General features: G+C 41.1%; 1 protein-coding gene across 2 annotated transcripts in view; it reads right to left on the bottom strand.

The window, feature by feature from the left end:
- The window catches only part of ndrg3a (ndrg family member 3a), a 50,130-nt gene that overhangs the window by 24,284 nt on the left and 3,351 nt on the right, over positions 1 to 22,495 (bottom strand). For both annotated transcript variants that reach the window (XM_042503287.1, XM_042503296.1), the window contains exons 2-3: positions 3,968 to 4,051; positions 34 to 66 (exon numbers count right to left, since the gene is read on the bottom strand). In XM_042503287.1, the coding sequence (XP_042359221.1) occupies positions 34 to 66; positions 3,968 to 4,024 (90 nt within the window). In that variant the 5' untranslated portion in view covers positions 4,025 to 4,051. The remainder of the gene's footprint in view (positions 1 to 33; positions 67 to 3,967; positions 4,052 to 22,495) is intronic.

The raw sequence follows: 22,495 nt of genomic DNA, 5'->3' as shown, positions 1-22,495 counted from the left end.
GTGATTTATGAAGGAGCAGAGAGGAACACTCACCTGGCAGTCGAAATCTTGAAAGTTGCGTGCATTCTGTAAGAAAGTCAAAAGAGGAGGGTTAACCATAGGCTTATAGATGCCATTTTTTCTTCTAAAAACAATAATAATATTCTACTTGTTTAACACTGATGGAGGTTTAGTCATTGTAGACAGATGGCACTGCAATGCAGGTGTAACGAGATGTGAGGGATTCTTTAAAGTACGTATAACGCGCCAAGCATTCATGCTCGAACAAACATAAAAAATATGGCTGTGTCCCACTTTTTACAAGCTCTTACAGACTTTTTCTTTGCAATACATTTTGACATAATTAGATCAAAATATTCTGTCATTATGCTACAAACAATGATTACTGTCTCATCAGTTGAATTTTACTGCATTTTGCCAGTTGGACCCAGGTTAAGAACTGTGCCCAGATTACAGAAGCCTAAACACATTACAGATTAAACTGAGCCTGGTGTCATGTCCACTTCTATCATCTGCATTTTCTGCTTAACACGATTGGGCGTGACATACCGTAGCGGGCACTTCATCTAGTCTACTCATCTACTGGTGCAATTGATTACAACTGCAAAACCTCATGCTTTTAGGAGGCGTATCGCGTTCTTTTATGTATCTTAAATTGTCATTAACACTCATGTATAGGCGCCATCAATTTTATAATGACTTAATTCTTTACACATATAACACAAGGAATGCTGAAGCATTGTTACAGACTATTGTCTCAGTTGGTGTTTTGTCTTTATTCAGACAGCAGGAAGCCACAGAATAGATGGGCAGAGAAGCGAGAGTGGGCAGCAACAACAAAGAAGATTCTTCTGGGATTCAGTTGTAGGCCAGACCAGTAGGGTGCATATGGGTGTAGAGGCAGATGGTGGCTATAAAGCTCTCCCTTTCTTCTTCATACTGGAATATCATTAACTGAAATCATGGTAAAAACATGTTTCTAGCTGAAGTCTACACTATTCCATTGCTGTAACTGAGAGCCCCTGTAATAAGTCCTAAAGCCCGGTAATAGGTTAGCATTAAATTTAGGCTTTAAAAAACCTGAAAGTGGTGTTCATTTGTGAAGATTATCTTGCTGAATGTAATATGTAAGTATCACAAACGTTTGTTTACTACAGAGCTTATTTTCGGCATTGATCCAAAATCCAATAGAAAAATCCCATTGGCTTTTTAACGAGGGAACCAGGGTGATGCTCACTTCCACGTCTGCCTACAGAAAAACATCATCCCTGGGGAAACTTTGTGCAGTTCTCAGGTGCTGGAGTATTGTAGAAACAACAGGAAAGCACAGGAGGGAACTAAGCACCTGTCTACAGTAACATACATCTTGGGATCAGGACAAAAGTGGACGGCTCTGCGTACAGCTGTGAACACAACCAATGTGTCCTCATGTGTCTTGTGATGTGATCGCCCAGACCACATTTGGAGGTGGTCTGTCCTTTATGGTTGAGCAATATGGCCTTAAAATTATATCACCATATTTCAGGGTATTTTTTGTGATAACAATATTTTTGATGATATGACAAAATACTGAAAATATATATATTAGTATTGATATCAAGAACATACAATTGCAGCAAAATAAGTGTTGTAGTTTTACATGTCAGCATAAACATTTACAGTACAAAAAGAGTTTGTTTTCAAGTATTCAATAAACCCAAGCAGAAATTCACTCTCATTTTTTAGTTTGCAAACAGTAACCGGTAGCAAATTTGCTCTCAGCCGTAACGGTGTGACCTCATTATGTCAACAAGTTGGAATATTTACATTATCATGATATGCACTTTTAAAAGAAAATCATATTAAAATAATAATTTTATTAAATTATTCAATTATAATAATTATATTAAATTATACTGGTATTATCATGAACAATATGATATAGCACACTTCTGTTGTGCCGCATATGGCCAAATTCAAGATGTGTACGCTTATGTATTTTGGGCCACACTCAAGAACTGCCTACTCAGCTGACTTCCTTGCTTAGCCGACTGTTGCTGTCATTACACAGGTTAGAAGCAGCACTGAAGGACGGTCTCCAGAGCCCCTCTCCTCCCAGTGAACGGTCAGTTCAAAGTCAGCCCAGTAAGCAAGAGCTAAAACAGCGACACCTGTTCAACAGTCCTAACAAACTCCCTCCGACACCGAAACAGCTCGACTCTTCCCTTAAACTCATTAATAACTGCTGGGTGATATTTATTGTGTGATGGTGACAGTCAGCCCTGTCACTGCGTGTGTGCAGGTGGACTTTCGCCAGCTGTACCTGGTGGGAGCTAACACTCTCACAGCAGTAGTCTCTTAGTAATGGTGAATGAAATGATGTACACGTTTATTTGCATATAGAGCAGAGAAGTGAGATCTGATTACAAGGAATCACTTGAGACGCATGTGGAGACACATTCCAGTGCCAGGTGTGATCAGACAGACAGAGCTGTCCACTCCTGATCCAGTCTCCCAAGATGCATGTTAATACTTGGGGTAAACACGCTTCAAGAGCACTTGCTTTGATTGCAGCAAAGTTAACCTCAACATGTTGGCAATATTTCCATAAAGAAAGTACCCCCAGGTTTATTACTAAAACAAGCTCAAAGTCTATTTACAAAGCACCCTCATAAAGGTCAGCTGCCTCCACATGTTGAGACTAATGACAGTTTTTATACATTTACTAGCTCATTTTAAGTAATCTGATTGTCCAAAGGTGTGAATTATCAGTTTCTATGTGTTTTATTTGTTGTTATGTCAACTGCTGCCGTATGAAAGGAGTAAATGATCCTTTTTAATGTTTTGTTCACTTTTGCATGTTCTGCTTTGAAGCAATTTTAATCATGTAAATATGCAGAAGGTCAGTGAACCTGTTATGTTTTTCATGTTACTATTATCGTCACTTTGCTGCTGCTGACAGTTCTTCCTCCCACGTGGTTGAATATTCAGTGTAAGCATTGAGTGTGTTTTCTGTATGGAAATCATAACATGTTTTTATCACTTCTACACAGGATCAGAGAGAAAATGAGAATCCTCCTCCATCAACGTCATCATGTCATGATCTCTGTCTGCCTTTGAGACTCCTGGTTTGTTTTTTTAATGTGCTGGCCACTAGGTGGAGTGAGAGGTCAGTAGCAGCATCCTGCATTCAGATGGCTTTTGTGATGTATATTTCCCACCTTGTCCATCACACAAGACATCTACCTTACGCAGCATACAGCCTGACAAGGGGAATTTTGCCCCTGCTCATTCTACAAACCCCCAACTGAGGTGACGCAATCCCCTCAGACCTGATGCTTCACTAGTAACATATCCTCTGAGGCACTATACCCTCCTGAGTGTCTGTGACAGGCGCCTTGGGGGAGAACAAAACAGTCTTTCTAATCAGCTAATCAGCTGTTGAGATGGAGCAGGGAAGAGGAGGAGGCTCGATGAGGATGGGAAGAGCTTTGATCTGTCATTGGTTTTTTCTCCTCCATATTTCCCGTCTGTTTTTGCCGTTCCTCACTTGCTACAATCTCTCAAGCTCTTAGAAATAGAGAGATGAGTTTCTCAAAGTTTCTCCTTTGATCTCTCCTCATTGCAGCGTGTCTGTTTTTTCTGGATGTCTTACGCTATACGCCTCACTTCTCTTCTTCTGTCTTGCCTTGTTCTATCTGCAACATTTTTTTTCTTTTGACTTGCGCTCTCTCTTTTTTTCTTTTCCAACTCCACAGTCAAGCAGATATGAATAATTCACTTTGATGAACAGGACTGCAGAGTGTGCATGCCCAGTATATTAGCATATGTATTTGCTGGGAGGACCATACGGGAGGCTCCTTCACTTTAAGTGTGCAACACATGTCTGTTTAGTTTGCATGTGTGGTCCTACATATGTTCAGGTGCACAGTTGTGAGCCTGTTGCTTCAGCAGCTGGTTACCCCCTCCTCCCCAAACACCAACTCACCTTATTGGTCAGCAGCGGCTTGATCTCAGTCAGCTGTACATCCTGCAGCTCATCCATCTTCCCGTCTTGTTACTGTAAACCACTCTGTCCAAAAATAATAGTAAGCATCAGCAGTTTGAAAAACAAAACTGTACATTATGAGAGCACTGCATAGATAAAACATCACTGTTGACACAAATGAAAATGCCCATTAAGGCAAAGAAGATGTTACTATAAATTATGTTTATCTTTCTATGTACTTTTTAAAATGAGTCAATGCTTTATTCAGAGGATGTCTTTTTGATGTTCAGCATCCTTCAGTGCTGCGTCACGGCCCTCAACATGGCTAGCAGCTGGCGGTGCTAACAACAATAACAGTGCTAAGAGAGCTAACAAGGTTAATAAGGAAAACCGGAGCGTATTTTATTACTATAACTGAAACTTGAAACCTTTTTTTTTTTTTTTTACAAAATAATGGCAGTATGTATAAAGTCTTCCGTTTGATAGTAACTAAAAAATAAAGGTGATATTCCCAGTCCAGTTGCTTTGTTTTCCAATATTGTAGATAAGCAAATGTACAAGGCATGATTACCATCAATTTTCATACCATGGAATACCCTAAAACCAGTATATTGCTGCAATCTTAGCTTAGACTATAAAATGTGAGAATTAAGAGAAAAATGCCCATCACAATCCCTCAAAGTCCAAGATGATGTATTCAAAATCCTTGTATTGTCTGACTGACAGCCAAAAATCCAAAGCTTTTCAAATCACAATGATATAAAACAGAAACAAGTCAATTCTTACAGGTAAGAAACTGGAACCAGAGCATGTTTATCAGTTAAGCTTCACAAATGAATTAAATGATTAATTAAATAATCCTTTCAGTACATGCGGTTCATGACAACACAACCTACTCATCTGATACTGATCGGTTAGTCACGGACTGAAGGAGGTGGCAGCAGTCAGCTAAATCTCAAGTCCATCCCTGACTGAATCTCTCTCTTTCTCTAGGGTACCTTTTCTTCCTGACTCCACATTGGCATACTGTGATACGTATGATGAAATAAGAGCCGGCTGCGAAGGTGATGGAGGGCGTTTTCTCTATCAGTTCTTCAAGAAAGGTCACACTTCCAGTACACACAGGTGGTGTGCAAACATGCACAAACGCAGAGATGGATCAGGCCAGGTTTAACAAGGAGCTCTAAATCCCACCTCATTTGTTTTCCCCTTGAAGCCAGCCGTTTGTCCCTGCACATAATTACTGAACAAGAACACTGACACAAAAGTGTCTCCCCTCCCCCACTTTCCCTGAAATGGTAGCTCTTCGGCCTTGCCTGTTAGCACAAGGTGAGGACAGGAAGTGGTATTGAATTACCTGGCTCTGCCCAGGAGGGTGGCTCATGTTGCACATAGCGGCAGATGGAGTGTCTGTTTCTTCTAGGTCAATGCTTACAACTGGAAGACAAAGCCAAATTGGCCTGACCCATACCATGAACAGCTTTCATACGGAAAGACTGCATTTATCAGGGCAGATGTAAATAAAGCAAACAAGGTGAACGGGCAAATGCAACTGGGCAGAGTACTAGACAATTAAGAGTAGCAGTTAAAATCACTTCCAGAGACAGAGCCGACCCTACTGGAATGACCTTGAGATGCTGGTATCAGATAACCTTCAGCCTCAGGGTTGGTTAGCAATAATTCTAGCCGTGAACTAACAGTGGGAGGTATTAGCGATGATGACGTCACACCATATCTGTGTTACCAGCAGTTTTATCCTCTGATTGCCTGACAAAGGTCTGAACAGACAGCTGCCTGTTGACGCATGAATCGGGTCAGAGGCCATTCTGCTCTGGCAACAGATTGCACCATGCTTGGAAACAACCAGAGAAGCAGATGGGTACAACTGAGCACAATCCTCAAATTACATAAAACAGTCAGGGGGGGAAAAATGTAGAAACACGGAGTGTTAGAAGTACTCCGCCATCAGCATGGGGAGTGAAAACATGCCCAGCAAAATCCCTGCTGACAAATCCGGCTCAATGGTGGAACTAAATAATATTTAGACAAGTGAATAAGAAAAAAAGAAAAACAAATACTCTGCATGCTTGAGCGGATTGAGCGTATTGGCCGGATCAATCCAACACTTCCTCAGGCTGTCACAGAAAGTGGGATGGAGGCAAAAGCTGCTTTCATTGTAAACAGGCTAGCCGGGTAATCGAGGTGTTAAGGGAGACGGGGTCAGGGTGAGCTTAAACCAACTGACAGACTGACTGGGTGGCTTTCACGGCCCAACCCCACTGACCCCTTATTCCAGGTTACCCGGGCAACGAACTACCATCACTCCGCCACTGTCACCCTGGGGGCTCTGGCAGATCTCGGGATATTTCACCAATTTTCAGCCAGCTTTGCATCAAAACAATGCGAGTAGTATGTGTAGATATACTTTCGGAAACTTTCCTCAATCTGGCCAAAGCCTAGATATCCCTACTCCCTCCCTCCAGAGAAACTACTCCAATTGATTTAGTTAATGTCATTTGGGGGAGTTTCACTGGCTCTTGGTGCTGTTTGTCGAACTACAAGCTGTACTTCCGCATATTAGTGTTACCCACCAACGATCGCCAACCCTGTCGCTGCCACCACAGACTTAAGGCTCACTTTCAGAAGAGTTAGGGCTCTATCCGACTCACAATTATGTCAGTTGAATCGAATTTGGCAGTTTAATAAGAATATTTGACCATCTGTTTTGTTTTCTACACAGACTTTTAAAAGTCTGAACGGGTTCAGTGTGACATCAGCATTCAGGTAATATTGTAAAGAAGCTAACAGCACTAATGTTGGGTTGTAAATGTGCAACATTTTCTGACAACACTAGATATCAAACAAAAGCCGGAGACTGCCGTGTATTAACTTGTTGTGAGCTGTAAGCCCACCACTTCTAAATAGAAAAACAGTCTACCTCCCTTCGTGCCAAGTATCTCCTTCATGTTACCTACTGCCTGCATGTCTACAGCTATGTATCAAAGAGCATGAAAGTGAAGAGCGTTCACTCCGCAGCATAGTCTGGAGACTAAAACGTCCCCAGAAGTACACTGCACAGCAAATTAACTAGCAAACCAAAACAAACCAACGAAAAAAAGGACTGCTTGTCTTAAAGCAATGTCAGTTAACTGAGGGGTCTCCGACTGATGATTCAAATCTCTGACTTTAAATGGGCAACCCTACAAAGAGTATTCAAATGATCAAGAGATAACCCCCCCAAACTCAGACCGAAATCTGATAAAACTGTAAACCGTAAAAAAGATAATGTTACCGCACTGCTTTTTTCTTGCCGTATTTTAATGCTCCATTTGGAAGAATTTGTGAACAAGAAGTGGGCATCACACTGCTTCCTGCACAGTGAAAACTGAAGTCAAAAAACAGTGTTCAAAACTAAGCAGAACTGATCAAGTACAAACCAAGATTTAGTTACTGAGTTGCATATTTTTCACTTCAAATGTTTTCAGAAACATGTTTTAGCTTACTGTCTAGCTGGAATACGAGATCCAGCTGGCCACCATTGTTTCACACGGATCATCCCACATTACATCACCTGCCAGCAGGAGCGTAGCATACTGGTAGTTAAAGGTTTTTACCTCTTAAGCAATAGCACCCTTTTTCTCTGGTCGTGTAGTACTAATTTCAAAAGTATTTGTGTCATTCTGCTGCAGAGACGGCCTAGATTTATGTGAGGGCCTTATTTATACTTTTTTAACTGTGCACCAAATCACATGAAATAACACTAGATCCCATTTAGCAACATGCACCACCATCAGCACCCTTTTCTACCTTTTCCATGCCTGCTGTACCGTTTAGCATGCGCAGCTGTTGCCATAGAGACAAAGCTGGTTGCCGATGTTTATTCTAAACTGGGCTAGCCCCAAGGGACAGATGTGAGGCAAGGAGACAAGGGGAATAGATAGTGAAAACGAGAAGAATTGATGAAGAAAAGCTCAAAGCAGGTGCTTTGAGCAGCATTTACCCCAGACAATAACAGGGAGTCGAATAAGCCGCATGGACTGTTTAGATATGACAGCAGAGCTTTGTGTAAATGGAATAAAAAAATCAGGAAAAGCAGTCCCTGATGACAGGAGGGAAATTCCATCTGCAATCTGTGCAGCAGGCTTTGTCCCATATTCACGTCATACCATTAATGTGAATGAGGATGGGATTGAGAGAGCTGATGATGTAGAACAAGTCCCTCTAGCCTCGGCAGCAGGACTGTCTGTTGTGCCAGATCACTCTCACAAATGGTTTCCCTGACATCAGAATCTGTTTTACTCAGCTCTTCTGTTTGCAGATGAGTAACACACCAATTGCATGCTGGCTCTCACACATGATTTCCCTCATCTGTTCTTCAGGTCCATTTCCCTGCACTGTGTGTAGCTGCCAGCAGGGCTTCATCTCGGTGCTAAATATCATTCCACGCAGCAAGGGACAAGGAGGCTTTGCTGGGTGAACAAACGGCAGCAGAAACAAATCGTGTCAGAGGAAAACCACAGGAGGCCTAGATTCTACGCAGCAAAGGTCAATCTGTAGCGTAGTGTCAGCGCTGCCTCAGGGACACCAGGAAGTTTCAATTCCGACACAGTTATTTACAGCAAAGATATGCTGAAATATATGTAAGTTAAGTTTAACCTTTTGAAACATGGCTTGACTTCAGTTTTCTTGTGCTACGTTCAGGCACCTTTCACACGCTAACCCTAACCCTAACCCTGAGCAAAGTGGTTTCTTTTTAAAAAAACGGGGAAAAAGACAATGACCAACTTAGCAAGAAATGGGGAAGAATTATTAGAAAATATTCAAAAAAATAGAGAAAATGTAAACAAAGTACATATAATTTATTAATAATTCTAAAATATATTATAATAATCTTATATCTAAAAGGATAATGAAAAATAAAATATAATATATAAAATATATACACTGTTTTATGCTTAGCCCTTTTTCAGGGTCACTTTGTATGTTTTGGTTTTTTACTTTTTGGGGGGCTTATTTTTAGGTAATTTTTTGGGGCCTTTTGCTTGTTGCCTTCCCCCTAAGTTTTTGAAAGAAATCTAATCAATTTGCGCAGGTTTCAAAGAGTTAATAAAGGGATAACTTTTTTAGCATCCCTCCCTCTCTGTCTCCTCCCTGGTTTGCTACCTACCTTGCACACATCTTTCGATCTCTATGGCAGTACAAAGAAAGAGGACATGCCTTCAGCTTAATGCTGAGGTGAAGGTGTCAGGATGCATGCATGTGTGGGCACAGAGGCGTGTGCCAAAACACCTACTGTAGATATATGGTGTTTCTGCCAACACAAAGGAGTCCTGTAGCTGCCATGTCAGCAGACGGCGCCGAGTGATCGATGAACACATCCCCTCCTCCTCCTCCTACTCCTCCTCCTCCCATTTTTCCTCCCTCCCTTCCACATTTGCCTCCTCCAACACTCTCTCCCTGTCTTTGTCTAACCATTTCCGTCTCACCTTGGGCCATCAGGAAGTCTAGGCAGGCTGCATGATGTACGACTGAGAGCCCAGCTGTGATGCTGACCCTCCCTTTAGCCCCTTCGATTAGCCCTCTTTCCTCTTCATCGTCATGGCAACCGTGACTTTGATTTACTCGTTGTCATCATTATTCACATCATGGCCGTGCTTTGATTCTGACCTCTTCGGCTTCAGGATGACCGAGGTGAATGTCACCAGTGACCTCATATTAACCTACCTCTGGGTCTCTATGGAGACCGTGACTCAGCCATGAGGCATATTGCCATGGTGATTTAAAACACAAGTCCTTAACTGTCCACGTATTGTCACCCTTTGCAGTGCAGAGAGTTTACAGGAAAGATGTTTCTATTAAACTCAAAAAGATTAAAAAAAAAGTGTGATAAAAATGGTCTTATTTTAGATTTTGAAGTGGAAAGATAAAAACATGTCACTTTTAGTGCACTGACACCATTTTAAAACTACTTAATTTGAACTGTCAATCAGTTAGAGGTGAGGGGGAACAAAACAATATTTTTTCTAAGTTTTTTGTGTATTTTTGCCTTTTATTGATAATTGTTAAACGTGAAAGGGGGAGAGAGAGGGGGTGACATGCAGCAAAAGGCTGAGGCCGGGATTGAACCCAAGTTCGCTGCGGCAAGGACACAATCTCTGTATATGGAATGCCCACTCTAACCACTGAGTTATCAGGTGCCCCATTTTTCCTTTTTTCTAAGATTATTTTTTGGGGTATTTTTCCTGAATTTGATAGGACATACAGCATGAAAGGTGAAAAGAGAGAGGGGATGACATGCAGTAAAGGGCCAAGGATAGAACTGAACCCGCAGCCGCTGTGGCAAGGACACACAGGGCGCCCGCTCTATCAGGTGAGCTACTGGGTGCCCCATACTGTTATATTTTTGCATGGAAATATTGCAATGACACAAGAATGCCAGGTTTTTGTTTTTTGTTTTTTTTTAACAATAAAAATCAATAATATCACAAATAGAAGTTAAACTTTTAGTGGCCTACTAGAATAATAAAATCAATTTGCTTTTTCAGTCCACTAGATATATTTTGCTGCAATTAAAATGATTGAAGCAGAGGCATCCTGTAGCTCACCTGGTAGAACAAGTGCCCCACGTACAAGGCTATGTATGTCCTTATTGCAGAGGCTGCAGGTTCAGTTCCATCCCCAGCCCTTTGCTGCATGTTGTCCCCCCCCCCCCCACTCTAGTCCTTCCCTTTCAAAAAAAAGGCAAAAACCCCAAACAATGATAATTAAAAAAAACCAATAAAGTGAAATGAACACACTGAAATCTTCAATAAAACAGATTTTGACAAAGATGACTGTTGGAACATAATTCACTGTTGAAAAAGTTAATAAATTGCAATTTATTGAAACATATGTTGTTACAAAGCTAATAGCATATTGCAAAATATTTAAAATTGCAGTAATGTTGTATTGTGACTTAAGTATTGTGATAACATGTCGTGGGGCCCCTTGAGCATGGACAGTGGCAGCCTGATAACCCAGAACGATCCAAACCATACTGTCCAGTTACAGAGTAACGAGAGCATCTTCTATCACTGTAAATATGTTTCTTTGTGTGTTCAAAAACATTACGTGATATGATATACTTATTTCAGACTATCCTATGTAGCTGATCAAGCTGTCATTAAAGGATGTTTTTTTGCATCATGCAAAAGGGCTTCTTGCTTGAAAGCCATCTATGAAGTGAAGACATTCAGATGAATGTTTTGGTTCTCTTTTAGTACAAACTGTTTTGGCCAGTTTTGAAAAAGCAGCTACAATATTTTCTACACTAAACCATGTATTTCTGTTGACTTGCAGTAAAGGACTTTGATCATAAATTATGAAAGATGCTGCAGTAGTTTTCTCTTAGAGAAAAAACTATCACTTGACTAGAGTATCATACATAGAAAGATACAGCAGTCATCTTTTATTCCTGCTCAACATTGACACCACATAGTCGCCACATCACGACTGTAGCTGCCCAGCCTCTGCATGCTGTCGCACTTTTCAGACAGAGCATTGTTGGCATGTCCCAATTCAGGGGCTGGGTCTTCCACAGTCTGCAAAGTGAAAGTCTCTTAAGCTTGTGTTTACCACAGACCTCATCTAATGCTTCTAACCAAAAACCCATTCAAAGAACCCTATTGACTTTGGGACGAGGGAACAAGAGGTGCTGAAATGCTAATTCATATCAGGGTTTTAGGACTCATTACTGAGGTTTTCTATTAACAATCATTTTTGCACTCTCTGATTCTAGACTACATGCTAGCCTTCAAAGCCTTTAAAGGACACACCTTAATGGGCTGCGTCAATCAAAAGATCCAGTCCTTGATTTGGGACACAGCTAATAATCAATTCAATTCAAGTGGAAGTAGTGTCATCTGCCTGTCTGCTCTCTCTGGGAGCCGAATTATTCTAATGACAGTTCCTATCACAGAGGAACACAAGCATGTCTGTCCTCAACTGGAGCCTCAGATTTCAGTCAGCACTTCACCAGGCTTCACATCACAACAGAAAATAGGCCACCACAAATTCCAGAGATACTCCGCGCCTGCCAACCATTCAGACAGCCCAACTCCTATGTCTGCCTTTCTTTATGTGCAGGAGTGTTTTGCTGTCAGGGCTACAAACAAGTGAAAACATCATAACCCAGCAGAGTCACCGGTGTGATGACACCTTGTTCTTACACTGGGAGACTTTTCCATCCAGGGGAGTGTCACTACAAATTTCTTTCCCCTTCAATTTTTCCTAACCAGGCCAAATCTGTGTTTACAGTTTCCAGTCTGCGGAGGCAGCAATCCCACCGGAGTAAAGGTAATGGACGGTGACGAAGCTCAGTTGTAGATTATTGCTCTAACCCGGGCCATTTGGTAAGAGAATTAAAAGAGGAAATCCATTTGTTTAGCGTTTCAGCCACACCCCCCTACCCACCCTACCCCTCTTTTCAGGTATATAACAACCTGGCTGATAACATGTATAGATGAAATCTATTGTTTTCCATTCTAGAGGTGAGGGCTAAGACCAAGGAGGGAATCTGATCTTGAGTTTGCACTTTTGTTCTCCATCATGAAAAATCTGACCTATAGCACAGAACGTCTCCTGCTGATACTTCAGCAAACACACATAGCTGAATGAGCACGGAGACGGAGAGCACACACTCACATACACACTCACACACAGCTCCCCATGCTTCACATCTACTTAATTAAATGACAGCTTGCTCTCCTGAGGCTCCATCACCCTCCTTACGGTTTATAGGATTCTCTTGACACGAGCTGACGGATCTTTTTTTCCCCTTCTTTTGACGGTATAACAAAAACTATGATGAGATATTTCTCTGATGTCTTTTTCTGTCTGGATTCTATCAAAATAGTCTATTCATATCCAGTATCCCAACTTAAAATATGGAAAATCACCCACATCTTTTTTTTAAACCAAATTGAAAACACCTTTAAAGAGAAACTTTGGTATTTGTCAACCTGGACCCTATTTTTCCATGTTTTTGTGTCAAAGTGACGTCTGGAAACATTTCCACTAAAAGTGCTTGTTTTTGCCACTTATAGGCTCAGATTGCTATTGTAAGTGTCTTACAACATTATGGAACGGACCTCATAGAGAAGTGAAAACAGTTTTCTTTATCTTTTGCTTGCTCTGGTCTATTTGTTATTGTTTGTAACAAAGTCTTGCTCAGGGTAAGGGTTGGACAAAATTTCGAAACCTTTCCATGACTTTTCAAGGATCCATAACAAAGATTATTTTTATTTCTTCTCTTGTCCATGTTTTTTTTTTGTATCTTAGACTTAAACTCTATTCAAATATATTTCCACCTAGTTGGCATACAGGAAGAGAGGGACAAACCCAAACCAAAACATGCATGATGGTAAACCAGCGTTTCCCAATAATTACCAAGACTATGGCGGGCCGCCATAATCTAATTTGTCCCGCCCTAGTGTCAATAGAGCAGGACTGTTAATTAGGAGCAGTATTAAAATATATATCACAGGGCTATTTATAACACAGTAGAGGCAGAGACGAGCAGCAGAACGTCTGGTGCATTAAAGTGAAATTAATCCGTTCAATCTGCTGGGCCTCAAACTGTCTTTCACTTACAAAAATCTGCAAATACCTCCTCTCATCCATCGATCTGATCAGCTGGGAACGTATCAACAGATCAATCATCCACCCCAAGAGTGACATTCACCTGCGAAGCAGATAAATGCACGGGACCACAAAATGAAATTAAATGGAATCGGCCAACATGCTGATTTCTGCCAACAGCACAGATTTCTTTTTTTTTTTATTGTCCAAGTTAACAGGTGCAAACGTCAACCATGAGTTGAAGTAGTTTTTTTTTTTATTTTGCTCAATGAATGAATATTACATTAACTGAAACGCACTGTATTTCATGTCTCCATCTGCTGGTGGGCCATTGCAATAAGAGTATGCTGGTATGATGATAGTTCCACTACAAAAGGCACTTAATGGTCAGTAAAAGTAGGTGGGGATAACAGCGGATATATCAATATCGGTATCATTTGTCAGCCTTATGTGTTGTTTTGACATCAGCCTTTTAAATATTGGCAAAAAATCCAATGTCATGTATTCCTACATTGAATATTTTAAACAGTATGAGTAACCATTCTCAGCATTAATACACCAGTATTATCTGCATTTTCTAGCTCTTTCTTATTGTTAATGTTTATACAGCCAGTCTGCTGTTCTCCGCCACAAATCGAGAAAAGAAAAGTCAATGATGTCATATAGACTTGTTACATTCAGCTTTTAATTAAAAAAATAATTTTCGATGTAAATTTTCCCCATAGGAATCAAAAATGGTATTGAATATTAATATTTTTCAAGGCATCATATTAAAGTTAGAAATTCCAGTATCTTGACAACACTTCTTCCTGGCACTATTCTCTCTAACTCTTACTTACGTTTCCACCGTTGTCTGCCTGAAAAAAGTCACGTCTTGCGCGAGTTTAGAATGCAACTTCTCCTTGAGCGTGACTTGGTTGCACGCAATAACACAATGGATCAAGTGAAAGCTTAAAAAATGTTTAATTTCTTTGTCAGCCACAATAACAATCGGAGCCTGTCAGCATCAAAAACAAGAACCTTTTACGGATGCACATTGATGGTGCCAAATGCACCGAGTGGTTACATTATATTATAGCCTGTTTGACAACTGACTGCAGCAGTGCTCTCTCAATAATGGACAAATATTAATAATAGCTGTCGACAATGACATTGGTCACTTAGACACAGAAAAATGGAAAAATAGGGTCCATGTTGAAGATTAATTAAATTTCCTGCTGAAACATGATCCTGTTCAGGTGTAGGTTCACACAAAGGGTGTATGCACACTGATACATGCAGATGACCACTGAATAAAAGACAAACCAAAAATAATGTCTTGTTGGTTGTAAAGACCAACAGAAATGCAAGATAAGCAACTGGATCTGCCAAAGAAGCTATTTGAGGACAGTTATCTTCCTCTTCAAACACCAACCTCCTCCTTTGATCATTCCAGGATAAAAAAAGGTCTAATAAATGCTAAATACTGCATTACTATAATTGACTCATCCCCTCTTTGGAAACCGAATCTGAAGGCAGACTCACTCAGTCACTACCACATTTAATATCCTAAGCCTCTGGCTAGCTATAACTCAAAATGCAAGTAATAAAAATGTTGTAGAGGTTGTACTTGGATGGGACATATGCTATTACACACACAGGGACAATATTGCAAGTGCTGCTGTTATAGTATGTGACAAACAGACAGACACACACACACACACACACACACACACACACACACAATACATTTGTGCCTGGGAGGAGACTCATGACCTTGTTTTCTAGGTCGTGATATTCACTCAGAGTGTGCACATCATTGTCTCTTTAAAGCATGTCTCCAATGAAGCACACTACTGCATTTTTTTATAAAGGAAAGCCTAAACTGATCTTCCATCACTTGATTTTTTTCTGTGTGTGCGTGCATGTGTGCGTGCATGCGTGCGCGCGTGCAACAGCCTGGTTCATCAGCAAAGGACATCACTGGCACATAGCAGCCACTGCACCGATCTGCCTGCCAAATACGGGGGCCCCCTTCCACACACACCCAAACCCTGACCTCTATACTTACACAGGGTTGGGGACTGCCTATGTTGCATTCCTAAGCAGACACTGGCACTGCGCAATAAATTCGAAGAAAGAAAGAAAAAATTCACAATCTTAATTCATACATCTATGCAACCTCATTTCTAAGTGACGACGATTCACTCGTTCCTATTTGCCTGTGCACTCATGCTAAGTCAATGAGGATGAAAACCCAATATTTCATATCACATATATCACAGTAAACAGGTATCAAATTACCATGTGGGACTTTTATTGTAATGAATGTATAGGAAATTAAAATGTCCAATGTCTTACAGTCTCTTTAATCTCCACTAGCCGCTACGCTAATGCATACAATGCCAAATGCCAAAGGCTTGTGCTAAAAACGTTAGCATGTTGTATTTGATGATAATATGTGTCTAGTATAAGACAATTAATTTGTCGGTGAACCTTGTGAGTTGTAACTAAGCTCAATTTTGTAATATTACTTTTTATGTATGTTGCTGCTATGCCTGGCTTGACATGAGTACAGGAAATCTCCACTTGCTGCAAGGCTAATTTATGTAATGCAAAATGCCATAGACTTATGTTAATAAGCAAGTGTTTTTTGTCTGTGAATCTTGTGAGTTCTAATGAAGTCGCTTTGTTTACTTGTGTTTGAAACGTGGCTATTAAGCCATGTTTAATTTTTATTTTAGAAGAGTTATGTATCGGTCACACTTTACAGTACTTCACAGTCTCCACCACCGACTTTGGAGGTATAACTGCAGAGCGACATACACACACCACCGCACAGCTCACATTGCATAGGCTATGGTGGAAGCTCTGTGTGTCATATAATTGTAAGTGTGTATGTTATTTATTCTAAAGCTGTAACTTTATTTTATATTTTTAATATTCAGCAGCATTTCAGTACATCACTTTGATGTTCTAAACTAAGAGACATGTTTTTTTGTTACAAGAGAATTTAAAGTTTAAATCCAGCACTTTGATATATGTTATTTGTGAGTCAAACTCTTTGATATTTCTTTTGCTTATGTTGTCTGGTATAAGCTCTGTCTAGACAGCAAGCATCTCAGATGTGTTCTTTCTCTTGAGCATCTAAGATTGCAATTTATTTATTTATTTTTTTAAAATCCTGTAAGAGAATCATCATCTCAATTCTTAGAGAGAAAAACTGTGATTCACATTTAGCAAGAATGGTACAGACCTAGAAGACATCCATGTAACCTTACCAGACACAAACCCCCACATACTGACACAGTCTCAAACAAATGAAATCACAGCACATACATACATTCACATGGTAACACATAGGGCTGACTTTATAAACTCATACATCTCTCTAATCCTGCAAAGCCACTAAGTGCAAGACCCCTCTCATTACTCTCTGAGGGCTTTTAAAGAATTACATTATTCCTTGAGGGGGCACTTTATCTGCTAATGGTCTTATGAGATTAAAGAGCATCATCTGGCTGTATTGATTTATAACCACATATCTATCAGCATCATCAGCATGCGTCACCTCTCACATGAAAACGCAGACATCCAGAGGGAGTCTTGGAGGGACAGTTAACTGGCTTCCTAAATACAGCGCTATGGTTCGTAAAATTATTTGTCATAACTGCCAGTGGCACATTAAATTTACTGCACTAATACAGACCCAGCGACCAACAGCAATATTTTCACCAGTGAATTGATGTTTCGGACCAGCAAACTGGAAACTCAATTTGTCCATTAGGCCTGACTCAAACAAGGAAGTCTGCGTAAAAGTTATGAATTTTGTATGTGTAAGATACACTGTATGTAAGGCCTCGAATGTTTGTGTGTGAGGGCAGCTGGGATGTGAGTCAGTGCTCCCATGTTTCTCCCTGCTCAGTACATTGTACTATACAGCTTCATGAGTCATCTATTTTGGTCTTCTTCATGTATAAATAAAGAAGTGGTCGCCACACTAGGCTGCATATCAGTTTTAAGTGAGTCATATGGGTTACTGTGATTTGTTTGCATCCTCATGCCCTCCAATGCCTTGCTCTCTTGTATTGGACAATTAACCAACATTTGCCCTAAATTTAATCATACTGCAATTTTTAACTAAAAAATTATCTGAATGCCATAGAATTAAACTGAGAGTGGCTCCAGCACTCATTTATATGTAACTAGCGGTTCAAAGGCCATGACGCACCAAGCTGACATCTCAAAACTAGTGGCGACAAAATCCCCCTGCTGTGTTGTCTCATGTTGCTGTGTCTTGGCCAAAAAGTTGCACATGAACACTGCAAACCGACAACCAACAAACATTTATATTCTGCGCGTGAAAGAGAGGGAATACCCCTCCATACCAGCAGACGGCAGTTGTCTGTAATTGTCATTCCAAACGGGAAACTGGAAGACTGATCATCTTTTTGTTAACTTCCTCCCTTCCACTTCTTGTCTCATGCACTAATCAGAGTGATTTTATTCACCAACAGGCTCCATGGCTGCTGCCGCCAATTCAACATGCTGCATTGGCAGAAAAAAGGTCGAAAAGGGTCGACAAGGGCCAACAGTCCGGGACACACCACAGTGACGGGAGCCGCAGGTGCTTGCCTCGTGTTGGGGCCTTTAAGCAAACCAACCAAACGGTTTACACCCATGGTCCCCCACTATTTTCAGGACTGTAATAGTATTTCTGGACCATGCTTAACTGACATCTCTCTGACCATCCTACTGGCTGATGACATCTAGCTCTTGTTTTCTGGGGGTATGCGGGGGCTGACAAATGAAGTCATGGTGCCAAAAAACTGTGGACACTGGAGGCTGAGTCCAAAAGCAAGTCAATCCCCATAAACACCCATGTTAAAATGCCAAAATTTACAGCAGAAATAAACAAACATGTTTGTCATTTCAAACATGAAATAAACATGTTTACAGCCTGAACTCTGCAGGTCAGGTTATGCCCAATCAAGCAGAGAATCAGAGCTCTACTGCACAGGGGCTGAATTTTTATATAACTTACCCATTTCATTTATATAGTGGCTTAAAGTTAAGGAAAATTAAGGGTGTGGCCGCTTCGACTGAACGGCCATCTGCAAGGTCACACCCTATGAGTCAGATCCACCTCTTGCTTCTTCACAGCTTCACCCGCCCAAACATAGTCACTTCTGGCTCCAAAAACCCAAGATGGAAATAGCCAATATTCATTATTTTTATACAGTCAATAGGCTAAGCAGGACAAAGATATCAGATATGAGAACAACATTTTTGCAAATCTTTGCCTTCTATTGCTCTTGAGATAAATCTAAAAATGTATCGTAATACAGGTTTTTGCGCACATCATCAAAAAAATACACTTATTAGGGGTGGGCAATATGGCCTTAAAATTATATCAGGATATTTCAGGACAGTTTTACGATAATGATATTCTTGACAAAAATACTGAGAATATTTTATTATTATCAATTTGAAGAATACACAATTGCAACACATTAACTGCCATTATTACAATATTTTTTTTTTTTATGATATTAAAAATTATACCAGTATTATCGTGAATGATATATGGCACACACCTAACACGTAACACCTAAAAGTAACCTGGCTCTACATAACTAGATTTAAGAGTGAACAGTGGCAAAAGACAGTAATTATTTTGTGCTTGACAAAGACACTCGCACATAAATGTTTTTCATCTTTCCTTTGGCTCCGCATAATACCCTGAAAGGCACTGCCACAGCTGATCCTTTCAAATGATGAAAAATAGACTAATAAGAGGATGGCAATACAGACAGCAATTTAGATAGCTGTAGCTACATGACACACATCATCAATAAATCAATATACATTTGCATAGACAGGTCTCACACAAATGGAGGAATGGAGGGGGGATGAGGTAAGAGAAAAAAGAATCATTACTACTAAGGGGTTGGCTAAGGGACAGACGAGTCTCAATAAATCTGCTCTGATAGGTCAGAAAGAGGTGTGAGCCTGGCTGAATGAGCCTCTCCTGGCTCCTCATGGTATCTAGCTATAAATAAGACTGAATGGCCGGGCTCGTCGGACCTGCACTCAGTGCTGCTAAGCGAGTACCTGCCCCTGCTCCACTACGTTAGGCTCGCTGCTGCTCAGTCTGTGGGGATTTCCTCTGCCATGCTTGCTTGTGCAGACAGCACAGAGGAAGACAAAGTGCGAGAGGGGTGCCTCGTGTGTGTGTGTGTGTGTGTGTGTGTGTGTGTGTGTGTGTGTGTGTTTGTATGCTGGCTGATGTGACCAGGCAGAGTTTCCTGCTGGAGGCTCAGCAGGATCTGCAGACTGTGGTCAGACTGGCCGGAGGGCAGCTGTGCAGGCAGCAGTGAGACCATCTGTATAGCCCAGCCACTAGCTCAAACACACCCCCACAGAATCAGTTCAACAAGCGAGGGGGAAACTTTAGAAACGCTTCCATAAAACATTACCACAGCACAGAGGAATGAGAGCCCTTGTGCCCAGAGATAGTAAAGACCTCTTGAATCCACCGAGGCCTTTGAATCAGAACATGTCTCATCGGTGTATGAATCAGTGCTGAGAGGCCTGTTGCCTCACAGGAACACAGACTCTGCTAATAGAGCCATCAATGTGGTCAGCGTGGCTGTCACAATGACTGATTAATGACAACTCAATCTCCCACAGAAACACAGAGGTGGCTCCTCCGGCACCTTCCCTTGTGAATGCTCGTCATGGAGGTCGGCGGTGTCCTTGGCAACCATGCCCCCCCCTGAGAGCCACACTCAGCTTAGCTGGTGGTGCGGCTGGAATCGAATGACCTTTTTCCACCGTCATTTACATAAAGTTATTCTCTCCTCAACACGTCATTTAATGCAACGTGGAATGCTTTACCGACCAGCTGAGCTTCCACTTGACTCTCAGGAGGCTGAAACTGTTTTCATTAAGATTCAATGCAGCAAAAAAGGCATCAAAGGAGTCATAAAAAGGCACACACAATAATTTCTCTTCCTCATATATATCAACCACATATATGTAACATGTACAAGTCACGACACAAATTGAGCTACACACACACACAGAGCAAGGACCCCATCTCTCTCCAAGTGAAATATGAGTATTTGACGTTAGGGACTTTGCACCTCATCTCTGTCTGAATTTAACTGCTTCTAGTGGGAACACAGCCTGAGGGGGAGGATCTTCCACCAGGGCACTGTTTCTATCTGCCATTTGCTCCGTCACAATAACAACCACTAAAGCATTTAACTTTCCTGGATGTTCCCCTGACCATTAAAGTAAGCCGAGTATGAAGTGATTCGTGCTGCACCCAGCCTATTGTGAGATACTGTAAATAAAGCTGTATGCTACAGCTTTCATGTTCAAAAGGTTTGTGTGAGGTGTGTGCCTGCTTATTTGTATCTATGACAAACTTGGATTTGTCTCAGTGGAGAGCTGAAATATCCTTTTTCTTTGCTTCCCATCTCTGTCACACACACTCACAAGAAGAACAAAACAAGATCTTAGGAAATAGTTTCGATAAAAACAATCAACAACCTGAGAAATTAAACGAAAAGAGGAAACCAAGGGGTCAATTTCCTGATTTGCCGGTCCAGGCAGGCATATAAGCTTTAACCAGTTTAATTTATGCAAAGCGGCTGATCCAGCATTTATCGTTATGTCACGTTCTGGCAGCTTTAAAAGTAGCCTAAGTCACAGCCCTAAATCCAACTAAAACTGCATTAGCAATCAGCAGTATATCAGTGTAATTAATATAAGATCATCTTTGTTAACTTAGAGGAGCAATTAGTGTCGCACAGGTCGTGTGTATTTCACTGCCGAGCCGATGTGGCTGGTGTTGGCATCATGAGGGAAATCAAATTTCAGCAGAGGGGGAGTGGGGAGAGCGGTGCACGTTTGTTTACTTTTTGGGGTGAAGAGAGGATACATGTCAGTTATTCTCTTAAAAAGACTAAAACTGCACCAATACTGCAACATTTTAGATTTGAAGTCGACAAAAGAACTGTCCTTACTGACTGCAAGCACTGCTGTGAGCTCAACTTGTGTCGGACACCAAGTTTCTATTTATATCTGATGCTCGCTTTGAAAGTGAAGTAGCGGAGGATGAACAACTGATTCATGAAGTTGTTCAGTGAGGAGTTTTTTTTATATGAAACCTACTTTTTTCAGTGTAAGCTGGATGTAGGGAGATTGCCAGGGAGCTGAAAGTTTCTGCGAAAGCGGTTACAGGCAATGAATGAATGAATAAATGACCGTCACTAAAAACAAGCTAGACTAACGTTACGTGCTGTTTGCTATTTTGTATGTAATTTCCGGCAAATATCATAATACTAAAAACACTGTTTGAAAATGTTCACACTGGCCCGACCCTAGCACCTGCTTATTTTTATCTAGAACAAACTGGGATTCGTCTCAGCTGGAGAGCTGGACCATCCACTTTTGCTTCCCATCTATCTCATACACACATAAACACAACAAGAACACAATGTTATTTTTTGTAGGGAGGATACATTTTAGGGAAAAAAAGCAATCAATGGCGACCACCTGACAAACTAAACAAAAAGAGGAAACTAAGGGTTGATGTGTTGCAATGTGTGCGGTTAGCTAAAACATGTGCAGGGGTCTGAGGGAAGGTTCTTAAAATATATGATCTTAAATGAACAGTGACACTGAAGGACATTCTGGGGCATCCAGAGGTCCAGCTTGGCTTGTATCCAACATTTTGGATCAACAAGCTTACCACCTGTGCTCTGCCTCTCCTCATCACCACCTGCTGATTTTATTGCTGATGCTGATAAAGAAAATGGAGACAGACAGAGCCCTCCCTCCAGCAGGGGTGTGATCCAGCAGATAAGGATGTCTGAAAAATGTGTGGACCCTGTCGCTGCTGCACACAAAGCGGCTAGA

This window comes from Plectropomus leopardus, chromosome 2 (genome assembly GCF_008729295.1).
Source record: "Plectropomus leopardus isolate mb chromosome 2, YSFRI_Pleo_2.0, whole genome shotgun sequence".
NCBI classification, from domain to species: domain Eukaryota; kingdom Metazoa; phylum Chordata; class Actinopteri; order Perciformes; family Serranidae; genus Plectropomus; species Plectropomus leopardus.
The sequence above is the reverse complement of the archived record's forward strand: the minus strand, read 5'-3'. Positions and strand labels throughout refer to the sequence as shown.